We start from the raw sequence: 21,760 nt of genomic DNA on the forward strand, positions 1-21,760 counted from the left end.
CCTGCAGAGCATTGTGATAACAGCTGAGATGATCTTGATCTCTCTTCTCACCATCAATGTCTCTAACCACAACCGTTGCATCCAGAAGTGATGTTTATGACCCCTTCAACCCCTCCAGCCATCAAGCACAAGGTACATGAGCATCCGTGCTACCACCACCAGCAACAACTTCTTTGAAGCAGTTACTATATGCAACAAATTCCTGCCTCCCAACACATACCTGTGTTAATTAAAACCTTCTCAAGGTCCACCACTGTACACCCATCACTGCAATAATACAAAAATAATACAGCTGTGGCACAATGAGAAATGTTTTTTTAGTGCTTTCTCTCACTCGATCTTGCTATTCCCCATTTTCATTGCTTTCAGACAACTGTTTGTACTAGTTCAAGCATAGTTGACCTGCTTATTTTATGTGCACTGTCTTGTATATTATTCTATAGTTTTGCACTCATCTCTCACAGGAATATATCTACACTTTATGTAGTCCAGTGTACTGGGCTACTGTATTCTGTTTTGCACCATAATCTTGGAGAATTGACATTTCATTCCAATGTATACAAGCTATACAGAGAAAACACCCACTAGACACAAATGTGTGCGCGTTTGTATGTAGAAGGTTGGCTTTGTGTTTTCTTTTAGTTCTACTGTCTAGCATAAAAGAGTGATGCTGGTGCAGATGTGTAGATATGTGCCTTTGGTATTAGCATTGTATGTGGTGTATTATATATATTTGGCAGATTCAGCACACTGAATGTGAAATAGATTAATTTATATGTTTATTACCCTCCATACAATATAAGCAGGATTTTATGACAATTTGTGTATAAAGACTGTTGATGATCTGATACTTATATATATCAAACCAAGAGCCTTGTACGAAACAAAACATTATATTATGCTATATAACACACCTCTAGTCACCATACTTTATCTTCTGATACAGTACTTGTTATGCAACAAAATAAGATTGTGTTAGGATTTTGCTAACAAAGTTCCACATAGAGCAGTTTTTTTTTATATAACAAATGGTTTTGGACGTTCTCCCAGGCAGCATCAGGTTACAAAGTAATTATAAAAGCACTGACACCTGCCAGTAACAAGAACACAAACGGCAATTATTGGCACAAACGGCAAAAATTAACGTTGGTACAGTAGAAGGGTAGAAGTGAGAAACTGGTACAAAAAAAAACAATGAAAACATGAACATTCTTTTGAAGGTAAATCATCCCGGACATGTAGATTTGCCTTTCAATGCTACCAACTAACTTAAAATATTGTGAACAACAGTGATGTTTCATATAAAGCATCACACACTTGGTCCCTGATGCTGCAGACCACCATTCAGGTGTAACGAGCTGATCTCAGTACCACAAGACTCACTGTATAAGCAATACTTCTCATTCACCCACCATTTTTTACATGACAGCTCCCATCACCCTGCATCTTGCATTCACCACTGCTGTGTTCGGCATTGGCTGTGCCAGTAAAAGTAATAGTCCGCTGCTTATTTTTCATATTGGCTTAAATAAATCCCTATCGATGAATGGAGAGTTTCTGGGAACGTCGGGCAGATTTATCTCAGAGAAGGCATTATTGACTGCATGCTGCCTGCACATTAAGCCAGAGCTTTCTAATCCACACCAGGCCCACCTCGCTCAATAAGCTATTAGTGGGAATGTGGACATGCATGCCAAGGCTCACAGAAGCCAAGGAGCGCCATCTATCAGAGTCCCTCTGAGGAGATGCTGACGCAAGTTACTATCACTTCTATTGGAACTTTGCACCGTTTCAAAGTATGCTGTTTGTTTTTTTTTTTGTAGCATCATCTATCCTTCATCTACACTTAACATGTTAAATTCACCAGTGGGGAAGATTGTATCACTTCCCTTCTCGTTATATGGCCATTCCTTCCATTGAGTTGTTCAAGGTTGTACAGATGAGAAGCAATCAGGAGGTGAGGGATTATACAAATATAAATGTTTTATTGTATGAACATAATTACCATATTTTACAGCAAAATAGGAATTGGCTTGGGAATATGATTGTGTGTACAAGCATCTACTGTACGTGTCATACACATGAAACCGGTTAGATCCAAATGCTGGTTTATTAGCAATATCCAAAAACAGGCAAGGGTCAAAACACCAGGCAAACAGCAACAACTAAGGAAATCCAAAAGCAGTAGTCAATAATCCAGGCGTAGGTCAGGACAGGTAGCAAACAATCACAAACACGAAAAACAGGCAGGGTCAAAAACAAGGCAATAGACGGAACAGAGTAATACGCTCAGTATGCAGACAGGGCTAACAATACTTCGCGTCGTAAGAGAGTTCTGAGTGAGCTTAAATAGACCAGGTGATTACAAACAGGAAACAGGTGTGCAGAGTTGGTGGTGCAGGACTGGAGGCCAGGGTGGTGCCGCAGGCAGAGCCAGAGACCAGAGCAGGACTGGAGGCCAGGGTGGTGCCGCAGGCAGAGCCAGAGACCAGAGCAGGACTGGAGGCCAGGGTGGTGCCGCAGGCAGAGCCAGAGACCAGAGCAGGACTGGAGGCCAGGGTGGTGCCGCAGGCAGAGCCAGAGACCAGAGCAGGACTGGAGGCCAGGGTGGTGCCGCAGGCAGAGCCAGAGACCAGAGCAGGACTGGAGGCCAGGGTGGTGCCGCAGGCAGAGCCAGAGACCAGAGCAGGACTGGAGGCCAGGGTGGTGCCGCAGGCAGAGCCAGAGACCAGAGCAGGACTGGAGGCCAGGGTGGTGCCGCAGGCAGAGCCAGAGACCAGAGCAGGACTGGAGGCCAGGGTGGTGCCGCAGGCAGAGCCAGAGACCAGAGCAGGACTGGAGGCCAGGGTGGTGCCACAGAGTAACTCAGTAAACTGGTCAACATCGCAATCCAAGGCAGTGCTGGAGGAGTTCTGAGCATGTAAACAGGGACAGGAGGTAGAGGGGGTGGCAAAGCCAGTGAAACAAAACACAGAACATATAACAGAGGCAAATTGGTTGGTTCAGGCCAGGCAGAGAGCTCAGGGAACCCAGAAATGACCATCTTGGGCCAGGCAGAGAGTTCATAGTTGGCCATCTTAGACAGGACAGTTTGTAGTTAGCCACCTTAGACGAAGCAAATAGTTCAGGGTCGACTGTTTTTGACGAGACATTGAGACCTTGGAAGCCGTGCATGGTTAGTGACCCAGGTTCGAACCGTCCAGCTGTGACGGAGAGTTCGGGAGACTCAGGTTAATGAGATTGTGGGATTTCCTGTGAAGCAGAAGAACAAATGGTGGACCTTGCATGACTCAAAAACGATGCGGACATAGATGATATGGTTGATTCAGGTGCGCCAGTTGCTACAGATGATTCAGGTGATTCATTAGCTTCAGCAGGTTCAGGTGCCTCAGGTGCCTCAGCAGGCTCAGGTGCCTCAGCAGGCTCAGGTGCTTCAGCAGGCTCAGGTGCTTCATTTGGGTCAGTGGGTCTGGTTGAATCAGATGATTCCATTGGTTCAGATGACTCAGCAGCAGATTCAGTAGATTTGGATGATTCAGATGATTCAGGTGATTCAGGTGAGTCAGGTGGTTCAGATGATTCAGTTAGTTCAGATGATTCAGATGGCCCAGAAGAGTCAGATGGTTCAGGTGGCTCGGGAGAGTCAGATGATTCCGAGTCATGGATTTGGGAACTGCCTGGTGAAAGCATACTGCGGTGCCATAGCCAATACAGGAGGCATGGGATTGAGAGAACATACCTCTGTAGCCCTGGGGATCATTGAACTTGACAAAACTGGTTTTCGACTCTTAGACACCCGTACAGACGTTATCAGGGGGTCCAGTAGACTAGACACTAGTAGTTGTGGCTTTGCAGGAGCAGGAGAGATAGGTGAGGCAGCCATTTTGTGGATTGGCTCGGATGTGGCAGCCATTTTGGGAAGTGGTTGGGATGCAGGAATGGCAGCAATCTTGATGACAGGTGCCGGGATGGTAACGGCCCTCTGAGGGACAGGTGTTGTCAGGACAGTGGCTCTTTTAACAGCTGGTGCAGATACCATAGTAGCCCTCTTGAAAACAGGTGCAGGTAAGACAGTAGCCATTTTAGGGGTCGAGGCAGGCGTGGCAGCGGCTGTTTTAGGAGCAGAGACTGGCATAGTGACGACCATGTTGTCAACGGGTTTTCTATCTGGGGTTTCCCATAAGTTCCATCGGGTTCGGCTTTCTAAATTACTGACAAACCCCCAAAAGTCCAAAATTTGTAAACTTTGCATTTCTGCTTGAGACATAGGTTCATCCAAACAGTCATTTACGTACAACCTTAATTCCACGTCACTGAGGTTCAAACCAGCCGCACATGTCCAGAATAATTGGGCAAAACAACTCACCGCTCGTCCTTGTTGGCGGAGGGACATCAAGTTGTCCAAACTGTCCCACCATTCTTACTCAGTGGAGGGGGCAACACTTGGACTTGTATGCCGCTGTATCGGTACATGTCGGGGTACGGGAACACACCAATCGGAACGGGGAAATATCACTGCTGAATCCTAGATGAGTGGTCAAAAACGGTGGGAATGCCGGATTTCTGGGAATGCCGGATTTGGTTGTTAGGTTTATGGCTGATGCAGTGATGAAACCAGGGTGGATTTAAAAAAAAAAAAAAAAAAAGCTGGATCTTGTCGGGCGAAGTATTCTGTCATACACGTGAAACCGGTTAGATCCAAATGCTGGTTTATTAGCAATATCCAAAAACAGGCAAGGGTCAAAACACCAGGCAAACAGCAACAACTAAGGAAATCCAAAAGCAGTAGTCAATAACCCAGGCGTAGGTCAGGACAGGTAGCAAACAATCACAAACACAAAAAACAGGCAGGGTCAAAAACAAGGCAATAGCTGGAACAGAGTAATACGCTCAGTATGCAGACAGGGCTAACAATACTTCGCGCCATAAGAGAGTTCTGAGTGAGCTTAAATAGGCCAGGTGATTACAAACAGGAAACAGGTGTGCTGAGTTGGTGGTGCAATAGATAGTGGGAATTAGAGTCCTGATGATAACGTGCAGCAAATCCTCTGCAGGCCAGCAGAGGGAGCCCTCATGGCTCTCATAACAGTATGTCTCACTCCATTTTTCTTTCACTTGTACCTCACATATGGCTGACTTTGGAAGCACATGGCAGTGCTTTTTCCTATATCTCAGGCTTTATCCCTAGGATCGCTGCTCCTCTCTCTCTCTCTCTCTCTCTCTCTCTCTCTCTCTCTCTCTCTCTCTCTCTCTCTCTCTCTCTCTCTCCCTCTCTCTCTCTCTCTGGCATACTGTTCTGATCCACAGTGACAGTGATGCAGACAAGAATAGTACTGGGGTGGTGGGAAGCTGACAAACTCCATGGCAGCAGCAGTGTTTCCCTGACAGTCTGTCCATGTCTTGAGCAGCTCGACACTTTTGACTCATGTGACTATCAAAAACTCCATGTTAACAGTGCTATAAATCCTGACACCACAGTCACTGGGACACTCAGTTACATCCAGCGAACTCATAACCCTTAGAACTTCTGTGACTAATCTGTCTGCCATCAAGAGAGAAAAAAAGAATTTCTCTTCATTTATGTAAAGCTTTGATTTATAAAAGACTAAATTTCCCACGGGTGCAAACTCCCTTCTTCCCTAAACACATGTTGTTATTGCAGGGAAGTAGAGAACTCATCAAACTATTTTCTTTTTCTTCTTCTTTGACTCATTTGAAGTGTTTTTAATGAAAATTTATCAATACAGCGGGTAATTTTGCACTTAAAAGCTTCATGAGCTCATTGGTCTCTATGGGAAAGCAATAGGTCACTGGCTAGATGGTGCAACAGAAAGCTTTAAATAACTCAATGATGTTATTCATGAGTGTCTGAGCAAAACTCAAGCTCTGAACTTCACACATCAATCTACAGTAATAAAGTACCTTAATTTTAGACCTCATTATAGTTGGACAAGTGAACAAGTGTTACTAGTCGTTTTATTCAATATAAGTTTCTGCATGGTCTTGCCTTTGAGTTTTTAATCATCCAATAGGAGGTTTGAGATATAAGATTATTTGGGATAAAGCAGTATAGGAAAGCACTTAAGTTTTTAACTGCACCATTGTTCTCACAAATAGGAAACATCTCACTTCAATAATTCACTTTCAATTCATTTTGTGCTGATGACTGCTGTAATGACGCTCTTTCTAAAAAGGGTGCATCCATACTAAACACTTCCTGTATATGCCTATATATCCTATATATCTCCCTTTATAGAGAAGTTTTGTGAACTTGATGGTCAACATGATGATTTATACTCCCTTAAAACTTACTAAATGATATTAGACTGAACGCTGACTCTAGCACTATATAAGTGTTAGTTATTGACAGTGAATGATATTTGTTACACAGTTTTCTATATCGAAAAAGAAATATTTTAGACTGATTAAAAAAACAGTAGGTAATATCTCCAGTGGTGCTTAACTGGTCATGAATCTGAGTGAACCTCCCCATGCCTTATGCTTCCTTAATGCCAAGTCATTGGAGATATTAAAAAACATTGCTTAACAGTCAACACACATCTCTTTACCCCATCTGTCTAACACCGTCCACACACCTTATTTAGGTAATGAATCCGTAGTGTGTGTGTGCAGGATTTAAGCTACTAATCTATTTCACACACTTTCAATTCACTATTATGTAAGAAATAAAATAATGACAATAATCTTTCAGTCATTCTTTCCTGTGCCCATAGTTTTGAAGATAATCTGACCAAGTGCCCATCTGCTATGTTTACAGCTCACTTTGATTTTATTTATTTAATGGATGCCTTTAAGATGCTTCTCCAGTGGACCGGACTGGATTAGGATCTCGAAAGCATAAGTAGATTCAGGTGTTTCACATCTAAATATATTTTAAAGAAGCTCATTCATGCCTTCGTGGACAAGAGAGGGGATTACTGCATTGGTTTCTTTACTGGTCTGTTTCCTGTTTAAGAATAAAAAATAAAACAGTTTCAGCTCATTCAAAATGCAGCCACTGAAATGCAAACCAGGATAAATGGTGCGTTCAAGTCATTTTGAAAAGATTGGATTTACGAGCACATGAGCACCACCACAGTCTTAATTATGATTGGAAACTTCTCTGAGCATGTCAGTTCAATAGATGATGGTAAATTTGTTGAGATTGAAGAGTTTGCTCCTCTCAAAAGCTGATTTCGGTTATTATGTGTTTTATGTATGCGGCAAGTTGTTGAAATTCAAGCAAATTCGTTAAAAGTTAAACACCTTTAGGAGTGAAATGGTTTGATTTGTGACGTTGCCTGACAGTTTGTTCAGAGTTGTTGCTTTCCCCTCTGTCATTTAATATTTTAATATTGATACAGAAAAACAGTTGATGTATTTCTTGTAGTTAATTAAGAAAAGATACACCTCCGTCCTGCTCTGATGGGAGTCAACTGAGCACACCTGATGTCGTAAATATGACTTCCCAACTCGTCGTATATACAAACTTCCTAGGAGGACTTAAAGAGAGTGGAGCACATCACACATCCAATCCTCAGATGCTCACAGTGACTTCCAGTTAATTACAGAACTGATTATAAAGTGCTGCTACAAATCATTTAATGGCTTTGGAATAAAATGCATCTGTGTCCTGCTTGAAGAAAACAAACCTGAGCAGGCTGTTCAGATCGTTAGGGGCCGGTCAGCTAATAGCACATCAGACAGTATCACAGGCATCCTTGGCTTGCGGGCTAAAAGGTAATTGGACAATATGTACTGCTATTTAAGTGGAAAGCACAGTGCTCTACTGCAAGCATGTATCTTGGAGAAAACCTATGCTTGCATTCCCACTCTAAGATGGAGCGGATAAGGAAACAACAGGAAGGAAGCAGAAGCTGAGATATGGTAACAACTAACATTAGCAAGAAAATATCAATCACACTAAAATAGCTGAAAAAAAATCATAAACAATTCTTTGCAGCAGAAATTTTATTGTTTAACATAATTATGATAAACTACATGTTATATTATTATATGAAGGAGGTAACCAGCTGAATGAAACTCGTTCTAATAAATTTTGGAGCAAACGTTCGTTTATATTAAACTTATTTGGAAAGAAAATATTGTCAAGACTACTGAGGAGATAATAGGGAAATAAACTCTGTGTGTGTTTTAGCAAATATGACAGAATATGAATATTTATTAAAGGAACTCTTAAATAAATAATCAACTGTTTCTAGTTTGTATATGTGTATATTGCTCCACTAACCATTTAGTAAAATACAGTATTTTTAAAGCAACATGTTCCAGTTGGTTTAAATAACGCATAGTGGCAAAGCTGGCATTCTTCCTTCTCCTCCTTTTACGTTTACACACATCAGCCAAGAATGCACTCGGGCTACAGGGAGGAACTACTTATAATGCTGAAATACATTTCTTTGAATGGCTATTATTTATATATTTTGCCAAATCAGCAAATAGTGAAGGGCAATCACACATATGACAAAATTATCATATCACATATAATTCATATCTTAGAATTTCTAAGACCCACAGTTGTGTAAAAATCACAATATATATATTTGGTCAAAAATTGCTAGCAATACAGTCGGGCTGAAAAAAAAAATTGTCTAATTTTTTATTATTATTATTTTATGTCTACAAACATTTTTTTATTTAAATTAAAAAAATAAAAGCAAAAAAAAAACAGAAATAAAAAAAAAAATGTAACTATTACATAGACCTTCAACTGCTTATTATTAAATAATAATTCTGTTAAAAAAAGCATTCTTTTAAAACATTGCTATGATATTGTCAAAATGCCCATTCCTACCAGTGACACAAAGGCATGTGAATAACAGACCTGGATAATATATTTCATGTGCAATTAGAATGTACTACGATTCATAGTCAAAATTCTTGATGTCAATTATTTTTATTGTATATCAAGGACTATACAGAGCCGTCCCTGTTTGGTAAATTGCTATTGAAAAAAAAAGGGGGTTTTATTCTATGGTCAGTGAGGGTGGGGCTTCGGGGTTAGCTGTTGTTCGTATACGGCCATTGCATTCATTCAGTCATTCATTCATTGGTGAGCTAATAATAATGCAAATGCTGGTGAGTCACAGGTTGCTAAACCGATCATCCCTTCCAACCCTAGCAAAGCCCATTATCTTATCTTTACCATCAGAGTTTAGTTGATTAGGTTTTCCTGTGAGCTTGCTCATACAGGAATGTATGAATCCCAAGCAACTGGTAGACTTTCATTCATTCATTCATTCATTCATTTTCTACCGCTTATCCGAACTACCTTGGGTCACGGGGAGCCTGTGCCTATCTCAGGCGTCATCGGGCATCAAGGCAGGATACACCCTGGACGGAGTTCCAACCCATCGCAGGCACACACACACTCTCATTCACTCATGCAATCACACACTACGGACAAATTAGAGATGCCAATCAATCTACCATGCATGTCACGGGGAGAACATGCAAACTCCACACACACAAGGCAGAGGCAGGAATCGAACCCCCAACCCTGGAGGTGTGAGGCAAACGTGCTAACCACTAAGCCACCGTGCCCCCCCGGTAGACTTTCTTTCCTGAGAATTCTCTGGTGTGCATTTATATGGTTTGGTCAATTACACCAGAAAGAGTCATCTTATTTGAACAATTGCTCATTGTTTCCTCATTCTCAGGTACACAATCTGCATTTTTTCAGACCGACAAGCACATCACCAAAAGCAGTAAAAGAAAGGTAGAGAAAGAGTGAGACATGAACCGAGGTAGAATCACTTTCTTCTTGTACTAACTTCAAAGCAGGAATATGAAGAATTCAGACAACTAAACCTTTAAGAAACTCGAAGGACTCAATCAAATCTGTGCTGGAGGCAATATAGAAGAACTGAAATCTGAATATACAGCTAGCTCTTACTCATCCTCCAATCCCACACTCAAGCACACCAAACTCCTTTTCAACATATGTACGCTAGGCTTCGTTGGACTCGGATGAGTCTCTGTGTTCCTCTGTATCCAGTGAGTAAATGACGTAATTCACATCCAAATCTCAACCTGTCCCATTAGATGAAAAAAGAACATAAAATATTAAAATGAGCTCTTACCAGGACAGTAACAACACGTAGCACCACCCCACGCATGTTGTTCTCCAGCTTCCGGTCCGACAAGGTTCCATTTAGTCCATGGACAGGGTCCCAAGTCGCCAGCTTAAAAAAAAAATAAAGAAAGAAAAAAGAAAAAGAAAAGAACATTGAAATCAAAACCAAAAAAAAATAAACAAAACACAGATCGTCTCATTGTAATCTCTACACAGTGCAACATTCAAAGCTAGAACTAAACGTAGTAAAATAGATTAAACATAGAAAGTTTTTCTTTGCTTTATTCATACTTTTTAGTTATGCAACTTCACATTGTAATGAAACACTGAGATTGCTCTCTGGGAATGCAAGCACCAGCTACTGAAATGATATAATTCTATTTCATCTAATACAGTTATGGAGCATGCATTTACTTCTAATACTGAAATAAGACTTAATAAAATACCAGTGTCTCTGTTATAGAAATGCAACAGAAAGTAAATGCAAATGAAAATTCTCACAATGCAAAATTTAAATGCTAGTTCAGTCCTCTTTTATTTTAAAAGGGGTTTTTTGTTTGTTTGTTTTTCCTTGAATGAATACTTTAATTAACACTAATAATTGTGAACTAATAAAGAGTTAATCTTAACTAAGATGAGAGTCTTTTGAATTCATGCATGAATCACGATCACCTTGATGTTAGTTAACGTGTTAATTTAACACAGAAGGGTAAACTCAATCCGACACGCTCTATAATGAAAAATAAAAATGAAACATACATAATTTCAAATTGTTTATATAATTTGTTATATGCAGAAACATCATCATCTGGTGCTGGGTTACTTTTATAATTTACACTTATACTTCTTACTGAACGTAGAAAGACACACCAAAAAAAAAACAAAAAAAAAAACAAACAAACACCAATAATTTTATCTCCATCAGTTTTGCATCATTCTCTATTCATTTCTGTTCAAATCCCGCTGTAGTACTAGTACATGTTTGTTTACCCACAGGGGTGAAATTAATAGAGTACTTATTTATTTAACTGTTTACGTTTAAAACCAGCTCTGCCCCTGAAAATTTCCATGCACATTCATATTTTTTCCTATCAGTGTTAGAGCAAGTTATAATAAAATGATAATTAATACATTAACAAACAAAGTACCAATGTTCATTTAAAGTGTTTATTATTTATGCATGAATTCATAATCCTAGTTAAGGTTAACTCTTCATTAGTTCATGATTAGCAGTTCACCTGCTGGTATTTTTTTTGGGAATCCAGTGGAAAGTCACACTGACACATGGACAACAAGCAAACTCCATATGAACAGTAACCTGAGCTCATGATCGAAACAGGGAATATATTAAATTGATGTCTGACAGTTAAGCTTTACTCTATACAAAAAATATTTGCACTCCTGCATTTAATTTCCCTATATTTAGGGAGTGAATGGCATCCAAATTGAACTGGTTTGATGTTTCTGAAGTTAATGAGACAGAACAGATTTAGCCATGGGCTTTTGCATGGTGCATTTTATCTACTGCCCTTTCCATATGGATAGTTCTTAATGGTTATTGTCAAATATTGTTGCATATATGTTGTTTCAAATAAAAAACAAAACAAACAAAAGAGAGCGAGTGAAGCACAATACAAAATGGCATACAACAATTTTGGCAAATGAACAAGTAGTTCCAGCACAAACTTTGGTTTACTTCGCAAATGCTGTAATTTTCTTAATAAATTTATGGGGGCTGGCAACGTAACCACAAAACGCTGTACGTCGAGTCCAAAGTAACCCAAGGACTCTCTGTAATGGTACGGCAATAAATCAGCTTTCTGCCCCTGTGCTCCAGACACACAGTAGTCCAGCCAAGATGGTTAAAAGCTTCCTGAAGCTTATAAGTGATGTGACATATGGCTAAGTATGGTGACCCATATTCAGAATTCGTTCTCTGTGTTTAACCCATCCAAAGTGCACACACACAGCAGTGAATACACACACACACCGTGAACACACACACGGAGCAGTGGGCAGCCATTTATGCTGCGGCGCCTGGGGAGCAATTGGGGGGCCTTGCTCAAGGGTACCTCAGTCGTGGCCGGACCAAGACTCGAACCCACAACCTTAGGGTTAGGAGTCAGACTATCTAACCATTAGGCCACGACTTCCCCAATAGGTGCTTCTGTTTGAAGCTGGATAGATAACTAAGTTGGTGGATAGACTGCACTATATTATAGACTTATGTGTAACATTTTCAAAATCCTTAATAGAACCAAGGTTACATGAGCAAGTTTGCTTTTAGTCACTAACATTCAGAACAGAGCAGAACTGTGTAAACGGTACAATTACTAAAATTCATATATGAATCTTGATTAACATTTCAAACAGGGGTGTCAAACATACAAAACAGGTGTGTTGAGGTGACGCAAATACAGGTCCAAATCCAGACCACTAAATTAATTCAGAACCTGTTTTTGTACTTTCATACTTTCTTAATGTCTTAGGGACCATAGTTTCTGGAATAACTCATTGCTATTATCTAGCTTAATAACAAAATGTGCTAATTATGTTATTCTTAATTAGCAAGCATAAAAGCTTGACATATTAACTATGTATAAATAATTGAAGGGATTCACAGGGCAAAATTTGACATTACATTTACATTACAAAAGTACATTATACAAACATATACACATACACAGTACATATACACATACACAGTGCAAAAAGTTTCAGGCAGGTCTGGAATCCATGATGTAGAGTAAGAATGGTTTCAGAAATAGAAGTGTTAATTGTTTATTTTAATCAATTAACCAAATAGAAAGTAAATGAACAGAAGAGAAATCCAAATCAAATCAGTATTTGATGTGACCACCCTTGCCTGGAAAACAGCATCAGGTCTTTAGGGTACTTTCAGTTTTTGAAGGTCGTCATCAATATCTTGGCGAACTACTGTAACTACAGAGCTTCTGTGGATGTAGGCTGCTTCAAATCCTTCTGTCTCTTCATGTAATCTCAGACAGACTCGATGTTGAGATTAGGGCTCTCTCACGTCCAGGACTCCTTGTTCTTATCTATGCTGAAAATAGCTCTTAATGACATTGGCTGTAGCTTGAACAGCACATGTTGAAACCCCAGTCTGCTTTAAAATCTTCACCTGGGAGAGACCTTGCTAATGCAGTAGAACTACCTTGTGTCTTGTTGCTGTGTTCAGTCTTGCCCTGGTGTTTGACCTGTGACATGAAACTGTCTTCCACAACCTCACCTTAGTAGTAGAGTCTTTTCCCCACCCAGTGTTAAACCTCCTACACAGCTGTTTGTTTCACTTAATCACTGTGTTTCAACCTACATATGAAATGGATGATAATTAAAACCTGCTTGGTGTAATTGCTTAATTATACACCTGACTCTGATCCCGCAAAATCCCTGACTTTGTGCAACGTGTACAAATGTGTACAAGATGCTGGTTTGAAGCTAAAGGGAAGTCACACTAAACATTCATTTAGATCTATTTAGATGTTTCTTCTGTTCACTAAATTTTCATTTTGTAAATTGATAAAAAAACAAAACAAAAAAACAATTCAAACATTTTTGAAAGCATTCTTATGTTCACATTGGTAATGCAACTGCAAACATGATGAGATATGAAGACATCCGTGCAAGTTGACATTGTTCTACAAAATAGACCATGTTAAAAGTTAGAATTAATTTCCTGATTACACAATTGCAGTTTCTGAACATTTAGTACACAATTATAAAGAAAAATGATGTGTAATCACAGTCTCAGGGTATTATCCAGTTGAGGATAGATTTGCTTTTGAGCCTGGTTCCTCCCTAGGTTTCTTCCTCATATCATCTCAGTGAGATTTTCCTTGCCACTGTAGCCTCTGTGTTGCTCATTAGAGATATATTTACATGAAAAAATTATGACTTGTATATATTATATACATACAAGTTATATTCTATTTTTATATTTATGTTAATCTGCTTCATGGCAATGTCTAACAGTTAAGAGCATTACATAAATAAAATTTAATTCAGTTGAATTATAAAATGTTACCTAAAATGAGTTAAAAACCCATGATTTAAAACAGTTAAGACCTTGAACACGCTTTTAAGGACTACACTATCTAATAATAATTCATCCAATAGTAGCAGCCTGCTTGCTTCTAGCAAAAGTCTGTTTCCATAAGAAATTTCCAAAATAGATGAAGCCTACAAAACTGTCTGACATAGTTCTACTCCTATAAATTACCGTACGTGGCAACAACCGTACAGATCGTTCACCTGCATAACAATCAATGAGAAAGAACATTTCAGCATGAAAACGTCTCATTTAAACACAAGGATAAATCACTGGCTAGTTGAACGAAGTGAGTGTGTGTGCTGTGCAAGCAATTGATTTGTCACCACTCTCCGCTTTCCTCACAGTCAGACAAGGTAAAATAACAAAAACAAAATCGATAGATTTTTCTTGCATAATAAAAAAGAACGTATAAAAAACATGAGTAAAACAATACAGCCTAAGTGTGTCGTTTTTTTTATTTTATTTCAGACATCAAACGAGCCACTCCTCTGCTAAGGATTACACAGAGGAGAGGCGAATGATTTCCCTGCTCACAGTCAACATGAAGAAACGTCTACTCTTCCCATCTGCTTTCAGAACTCGTCATAAAATACAGAGCTCCTTTCATGACAGAGAACAAACTGAGGCGTGTAGTGAAGGAGATGATGACAGCCGCACGTGTGCAGCCGCACAGCCCCCACACATACTTTTGTAAAATGAACAAAACAGATCTTAAGTCAACATAATAAGGAATTTAATTCATGTTTCATGAAGCTCTTCTGAAATGTGGAAATAATGCATTTAAATGACTTATCTAAAAACGCTATTGTCAGTGAGTGACAAACAATATACAGCACATCTGAGTGTTACTCCACATACTATCACTGCATGTCATCAGAGGGATCATCAAGCATTTCTCTACATAGATTTGCATAACACATTGTCATGGGTTACACAGTGAGAGCAAAAAAGACATTTCCAGCAATGTCTGTGAGCAATGGGGCTTAATGCTTATGCTTTAACACATACTACACACGTACTAAAGGGAACACGGCCACAAATGGAACATGGTCTGAAAGTAGCATTTTCACCTGCTATTATAGTATGACCCTCTTTGTGCTGCAAATGTGGTGTGTGTGTGTGTGTGAGGGGGAGTGAGAGAGAGAGAGAGAGAGAGAGAGAGCATACGTGTGTGTGTGTATCAGTGTGTGTCAGAAAGAGAGAGTTTGTATGTGCTTTTGTGTAAGTGTGTGGATGAGGGGAGAGAGAGAGAGAGAGAGAGAGAGAGAGAGAGAGAGAGAGAGAGAGAGAGAGAGCATATGTGTATGTATGTGTGTGTGTGTGTGTGTGTGTGTGTGTATCAGTGTGTGTCAGAAAGAGAGAGTTTGTATGTGCTTGTGTGTAGGTTTGTGGATGAGGGGAGAGAGAGAGAGAGAGAGAGAGAGAGAGAGAGAGAGAGAGAGCATATGTATGTGTGTGTGTGTGTGTGTGTGTGTGTGTGTGTATCAGTGTGTATCAGTGTGTGTCAGAAAGAGAGAGTTTGTATGTGCTTGTGTGTAGGTTTGTGGATGAGGGGAGAGAGAGAGAGAGAGAGAGAGAGAGAGAGAGAGAGAGAGAGAGCGCTACGACACCATTTTAAACTTTATAATATACAGCAACAAATCCTTTCACATTACCACCAATTAAGCGTGCAATTAAATTTAATTCATTTTTGGCAGGGTTGTTGAAAAGATAGTTTTTATTTTTGGTATTTGACAGCTCATTCCCAAGACACTCGTTCATTTGAGCATGCTTAATAATCTGTTTTGCTTTAAAATAGGTTATTAATTCTTAGTCATATCATGAATTTCAAGACTTGGCTCTGGATCCAAAAAACCCTCTACCAAAACGTGTCTAATCTAGTGGATTTTCCTCTGCATGGGTTTGCAAAGTAATTAATGAAATATGACCTTTAGAAATTAAATACAGAAATGTTTAAAGAATATATAATAAGTTTTTAATACATTTCATTAACCCAAAGAATCAATACAAAGCTGTTTGCCACTGTAACTTTGTATAGTCTTCTAGTCTGAGAAGTCTTCAGGACATGAATATGGAAAAACTTGGGACAAATCAATGTGCAAAACAAATGTGGCATGAAAGACGAGGAGGCAGACGTTGGCCTAGAGACTTAAACAATTCACTGTGAATTAAAGGGATGACGCTATGCTCTATAAGGCACCTTTATCCTGAGCAGTCAAGCGGGATATTCTCATTTTTAGCAATACCTCTCAACTCCACTATGCTATAGGCACATCAGACTTATGGTGATGAGAAGATACGTTTACCGTTTAAATACATTTTGCTGGCTGAATTTGAAACCCAGTGCTTGTTGTTGTCATCCACTAACTGGAGAAATAAACTCCTTCATCTTCACAACATTCCCGAGAGCTCTCGAGAGTGAATAGAAGTAAGGAGAGTAAGGAAGAGAACGAGAAATTGGGGAGAAAAGGGAATGAAAGCAGGTAGTGCATCTTCTTATCTTCCTGGCACTCATTTCTTTCTGCTGAACATCAACAAGGGGGCCTGTCCAGACTATGTGAGGAGAATGGCATGATTAACATACCATAAAGCCTCTCTCTGTCCCAGGCTAATCTCCCTTTGTGTGCCATCCTATCATGAGTATTCTTGACATTTCTACATCTTATGCAAGGACTTGCTTGCCTTAATCATACTGCTACTGATAGATGTGAGCGTGCATGTGTGTGTATGTGTGAATGTAAGCAGGTTGTCTAGGGACAGGGTCTCGTGTGTAGGTGACGGCCAGCTCTAGTCACATCCTCGCAAATTAACAGCATTTCCAGGCCTGCTGGGATATTGTTAGTATGCAGCATGTGAATATTAACACGGCCAGCAAGAGTGCGCATGATCCAGCTGGCCCAAAGAAGGGCAAAAGAAGAAATAAACGGCCAGGCTTATGCAGCAACCTGGCCGCAATCTTTCAGCCAATAATTCAAAAATGAAACAGTCATAAGGTCCACACTCACTTTGATCTCTTCCTGCAATGATGAAGCAGGTTTCCCTTTTTTATGAGGTATCTATCAGTGTCTAGGTTTTATCTGCAGAGATTTTCTCAAATCCACTTCTTACCGTGGAGTAGACAGACAGAGAGACACTCTGTGGAAAATCTTCATTCATGTGAATGTTGTCTATTCCAATTGAGCTGTCAGCTTTATGTTTACATGCAGCCTAATAATCTGTTAATAATCTGACTGACAGCTCAATCAGATAAAAAAATGCTCATGTATACACCACAAAGTCTGCAGGACTAGAGTAAACCAATTAAGGCCAATCACACTGAAATCCCAGTGCAGTCAAGCAGGGTGAGAAATCCCTTATATAATCCATTAAACAAAAGAAAAACAGTCATGTAAACCTTTCTGTTTGAATGCTTTCACTATCAAAATCTGCATTGTGTTCAGAGCATGTATTGAGTCACAGAAATTATTTTGAACTCAACAAAACAATCAGCATGTTATTAAAAAGCTAAATGTGCAGCCTGGTTTTTTTTATTGTTATGGTCAGGCTTGCACTGAGCTTTGCTTCCCATGTGCACATAACTTGGATTGGATTACAGAGTGATTTTTTACAGAGCATCCATTTTAGTATACAGACTATAAACAGCTCAGTCTGAATCTGTAATGAGTTCATACACAACTGTGGATGTAAACATTGTCTACGACTGGACATCAAGGCAGAACAGATGCATGCAATAAAATGCAATGCTGTTCAACTTCATCTGAACACCTGTCTTATAGCATTCTACTAACTAACGTTAGGCTGCAACACAGTTTGTCTATGTTAATGCATGACAATCAATATTGTACCTGAGCATGCCAAATCAATGACTTGCTTCTATAAACTTTCGCAGCCTTGCTTGGGGGTGTTTCAGTCTGCTATCAAATTGCAGTCAGAGAGTGTGCTTGGTGTCACTAACGTGGTGCCTCAGGCACTCTGTAAACATAGCCTTAAAGCTCAAGCACTCCGTGGTTCTATCCATGGTAATGACACGCTGACAAAGCAAAACGCAGTCTGCTCGGCCTGATAGCTACGGTTCGCCCAGTCGTATGACCGAGTGTTTAATTGCCATAGCAACAGCTAGCTGCTTCATTGCATGCCGCTTCGATCTCAGTCTCCCTAGAGCACCAGGTCATGAATATTTCAAGAGTCCCTGCATGTGACAGCAAGGATAAGTTTCAGCTCAAGGAAAAAAATCACTCTACATTCAAAAGTCATAATAGAGATGAGCAAAGCACAGAAAAAAGAAATGTGTTGTAATGGCCTGAGAGCCTGACACCCTGTGGTGTAAAGCACTGAATTACCTCTTGCTTTTCTTATGGAACCAGGTGGTTGGGGATGGAGGGTCTGAACTTTTAAATAACCATGAAGCAGATCATTCTTTTAATATTGAGCAATAAATTGTTTAACCTACACATACCATTGACAAGATTCTATAAATTAGACACACCCTCATGCCTACAATACCCTTCTGCACCCCCCTGCTACTCTACCCTTCTGCACCCCCAGCTACACTACCCTTCTCCACCCCCCTGCCACTCTACCCTTCTGCACCCCTCTACTACCCTACCCTTCTTCACCCCCAGCTACCCTACCCTTCTGCACCCCTCTACTAACCTACGCTTCTGCACCCCCCTGCTATTCTACCCTCTTCTGCACCCCACCCCCACCCTAACAACTTGCCTCTCTACATCAGACAGGCACCCACTGTTTCCTTATTTAAAAACTGGTTGAAAACACATTTCTATTCCCTGGTTTTTGTTTAATTCTGAATTATTGCTGTTATTATTTTATTTTGTTAGTATTTAATCATTTTATTATCTGTATTTTATGATGTACAGCATTTTGTATTCAGCTTTGGCTGTTTTAAAAGTGCTTTTTAAATGTATTATTATTATTATTATTATTATTATTATTATTATTATTATTATTATTATAAATCTTTATCATTGAAAAATATTCACCTGTCAGATACATTTTTGATACTGATGGATGTTTTCCATTTAGATCTTCAGCACCTTTCAGATGGTTAAAATAATTTCTCTGTTCTAAAAAATCATAATGGATTCCATTGAAAAACTATACTAGTAATATCTAATTTGAATTTATTTCATATTTTATATAAGAATTTTTTGAAGCTTCCTCTGAGAATTGTCTTATCGGACAAGAGAAATATCAGATGTTACAGATGTTTTTGAATGGGATCCATTTGGGTTCTTATTTAGGGAATCCAATGTGATATTTTTAAGACGTTTCTGTACTGATGAAACTGATGCTGCTTTATAAATAGTGTATATTTACGAAATTCTAGGTGTTTAAAACTTTCCGCTCCCTAAATTATTAATCTTTAATTCTTTAAGTAATGATTCATTCTTTAATTAATTATTAAAAGTTCTGTAGCCTAAAACATTACCCAATGCTATTTACATAGTTCAGCAGAGTTCCAATAAGAATAATATTATCAACAATAATTATATATTATTAACAATAATAATAAAAATCAAATAACAGGACCTTACAGGTGTCAGGACTCAGCCCGGACTTTTGGCCATGTGCCTTTGTTTACGTTCCTCATCACGTGTCTGCCCCGCCTTCGTCTGCCCCTCCCTGTCTCCACACCTGTTCCTAATCATGTCTCATTGTCTTTTGTATTTAACTGTGCCGCGTGGAATCAACTGTTGTCTTTGTCTGGTCTAGTCTGTGTTATGTTTCATGTTTTTCGTTATTAAACCCTGTTTAGTTTGCTATCCTGCGTTTGGGCCCCTTTTATCCTGCGTTCGTGACAGATGATTCCGCCGTACTAAGACCCAGCAGGATAGCGACAGTCTGGGCCGGCCGATTGGGAGCATTTTTTTCTTTTTCTTCTTGGACCTTTTTTCCTGGACTTCGTGGTTTTGGTGACATCAGTCCGCATTTTTTCGGTGAGGGACTTCACCCCGCTTCCGATTTCTCCACGGGGGGGCGCCGCCTAACTTCCTGGTTGCGGGCCATGTCACCAGCCAGAGTTTTGTTTTGTTTTTCGGTGTCCTACAGTATGTCATCGCCCCGCACCTGTTCGGTGGGGGGCATCGCTTCACATCCGGTTTCCGTGGAGGACGCCGCCCCACTTCCTGTCCGCGGGGGGTGTTGCAGGCCCGTGTTTTGCATCCGTGTATTTTTTAGTTTTTATTTATTTATTTTTTTTCTGTTCTGTGGAGGATTTTTTTTTTGTTTTTTTCCCCTGCCCTCCTTCCCTTTCCTGGTTTCTGAGAGGTGGGTCTGGCCGTGGTGCGTCGGGGGCTGCGTTTGGCTGCTCGGCTGTGGACGTCGCTCGTTCCCCCCCCTGCTCGGCTGTGGACGTCGCTCGTCCCCCCCTGCTCGGCTGTGGACGTCGCTCGTCCCCCCCCTGCTCGGCTGTGGACGTCGCTCGTCCCCCCCTGCTCGGCTGTGGACGTCGCTCGTCCCCCCCTGCTCGGCTGTGGATGTCGCTCGTCCCCCCCGCTCGGCTGTGGACGTCGCTCGTCCCCCCCTGCTCTGCTGTGGACGTCGCTCGTCCCCCCCCTGCTCGGCTGTGGACGTCACTTGTCCCCCCCTGCTCGGCTGAGGACGTCGCTCGGCCCTCTCTGGCTGCGCCGCCGTGTGCCTCACTCCCCCCACCTGCCTCGCCGTGTGCCTCGCTCCCCCCACCTGCCTCGCCGTGTGCCTCGCTCCCCCCACCTGGACCCCATCGGGACTATCAAGACGGGTTGGCGAGTCGGGAGCCGCGCCTTGGGGGGGCTCTGTCAGGACTCAGCCCGGACTTTTGGCCATGTGCCTTTGTTTACGTTCCTCGTCACGTGTCTTCGTCTGCCCCTCCCTGTCTCCACACCTGTTCCTAATTGTGTCTCATTGTCTGTGACTGTGCCGCGTTGCCTTGTGCAGTGTGGAATCAACTGTTGTCTTTGTCTGGTCTAGTCTGTGTTATGTTTCATGTTTTTCGTTATTAAACCCTGTTTAGTTTGCTATCCTGCGTTTGGGTCCCTTTTATCCTGCGTTCGTGACAACAGGACAAACTAAAATCACAATAGGATTTCTTGACAAGGTCCTTGAAATCACAAACACACAAGTTTAGGGTGAAATCTAAACAGGCTTTTAAAATGAAGCTACTCAAGAATTGGGAAAACTCTTCAAACAAACAAAATCAAACATTGTTGATAAAAATAAAAATTATTTCATTACATACTTTCGATATATATAGTACATACAGATATGAATGTTATAATTACAATAGATTTAACCCGCTCAGCAAATATACTCTATGCAAACACACAAACAACGATGCTAAATAAGTGAAATTTGATTTATGAGATGATTTATGAAAGTCCTGTTTTGGGTATAACAGGAGTTCAGCCTGTAGCCTCCATGGGTCACTTTCCTTTTGGACAAGGCAAAATGTCCCATTAAACTTGTGTCACTCGGCACAGCCATTGTAACAGTAGTGTCTACAGGCCTACAATGGAAAAAGGTCATTTAAGTGAAATTAAGGAGAGCAAAAGTTGCACTGATTTTCTTTAGTTTCTCTCTCCAAGTAAGCACGA

The 21,760-nt window shown here is 40.5% G+C and overlaps 1 protein-coding gene across 3 annotated transcripts in view; it reads right to left on the reverse strand.

Moving 5' to 3' along the window:
* grid2 (glutamate receptor, ionotropic, delta 2) overlaps positions 1–21,760 on the reverse strand; it is a 411,138-nt gene that overhangs the window by 89,477 nt on the left and 299,901 nt on the right. For all 3 annotated transcript variants that reach the window (XR_009649218.1, XM_060882146.1, XM_060882147.1), the window contains exon 9: positions 10,104–10,205. Coding sequence is in view for 2 of the 3 variants with exons in the window: in XM_060882146.1 (XP_060738129.1) it covers positions 10,104–10,205 (102 nt within the window). In the remaining variant the exon portion in view is untranslated. The remainder of the gene's footprint in view (positions 1–10,103; positions 10,206–21,760) is intronic.

This window comes from Tachysurus vachellii, chromosome 11 (genome assembly GCF_030014155.1).
Source record: "Tachysurus vachellii isolate PV-2020 chromosome 11, HZAU_Pvac_v1, whole genome shotgun sequence".
Classification (NCBI taxonomy): domain Eukaryota; kingdom Metazoa; phylum Chordata; class Actinopteri; order Siluriformes; family Bagridae; genus Tachysurus; species Tachysurus vachellii.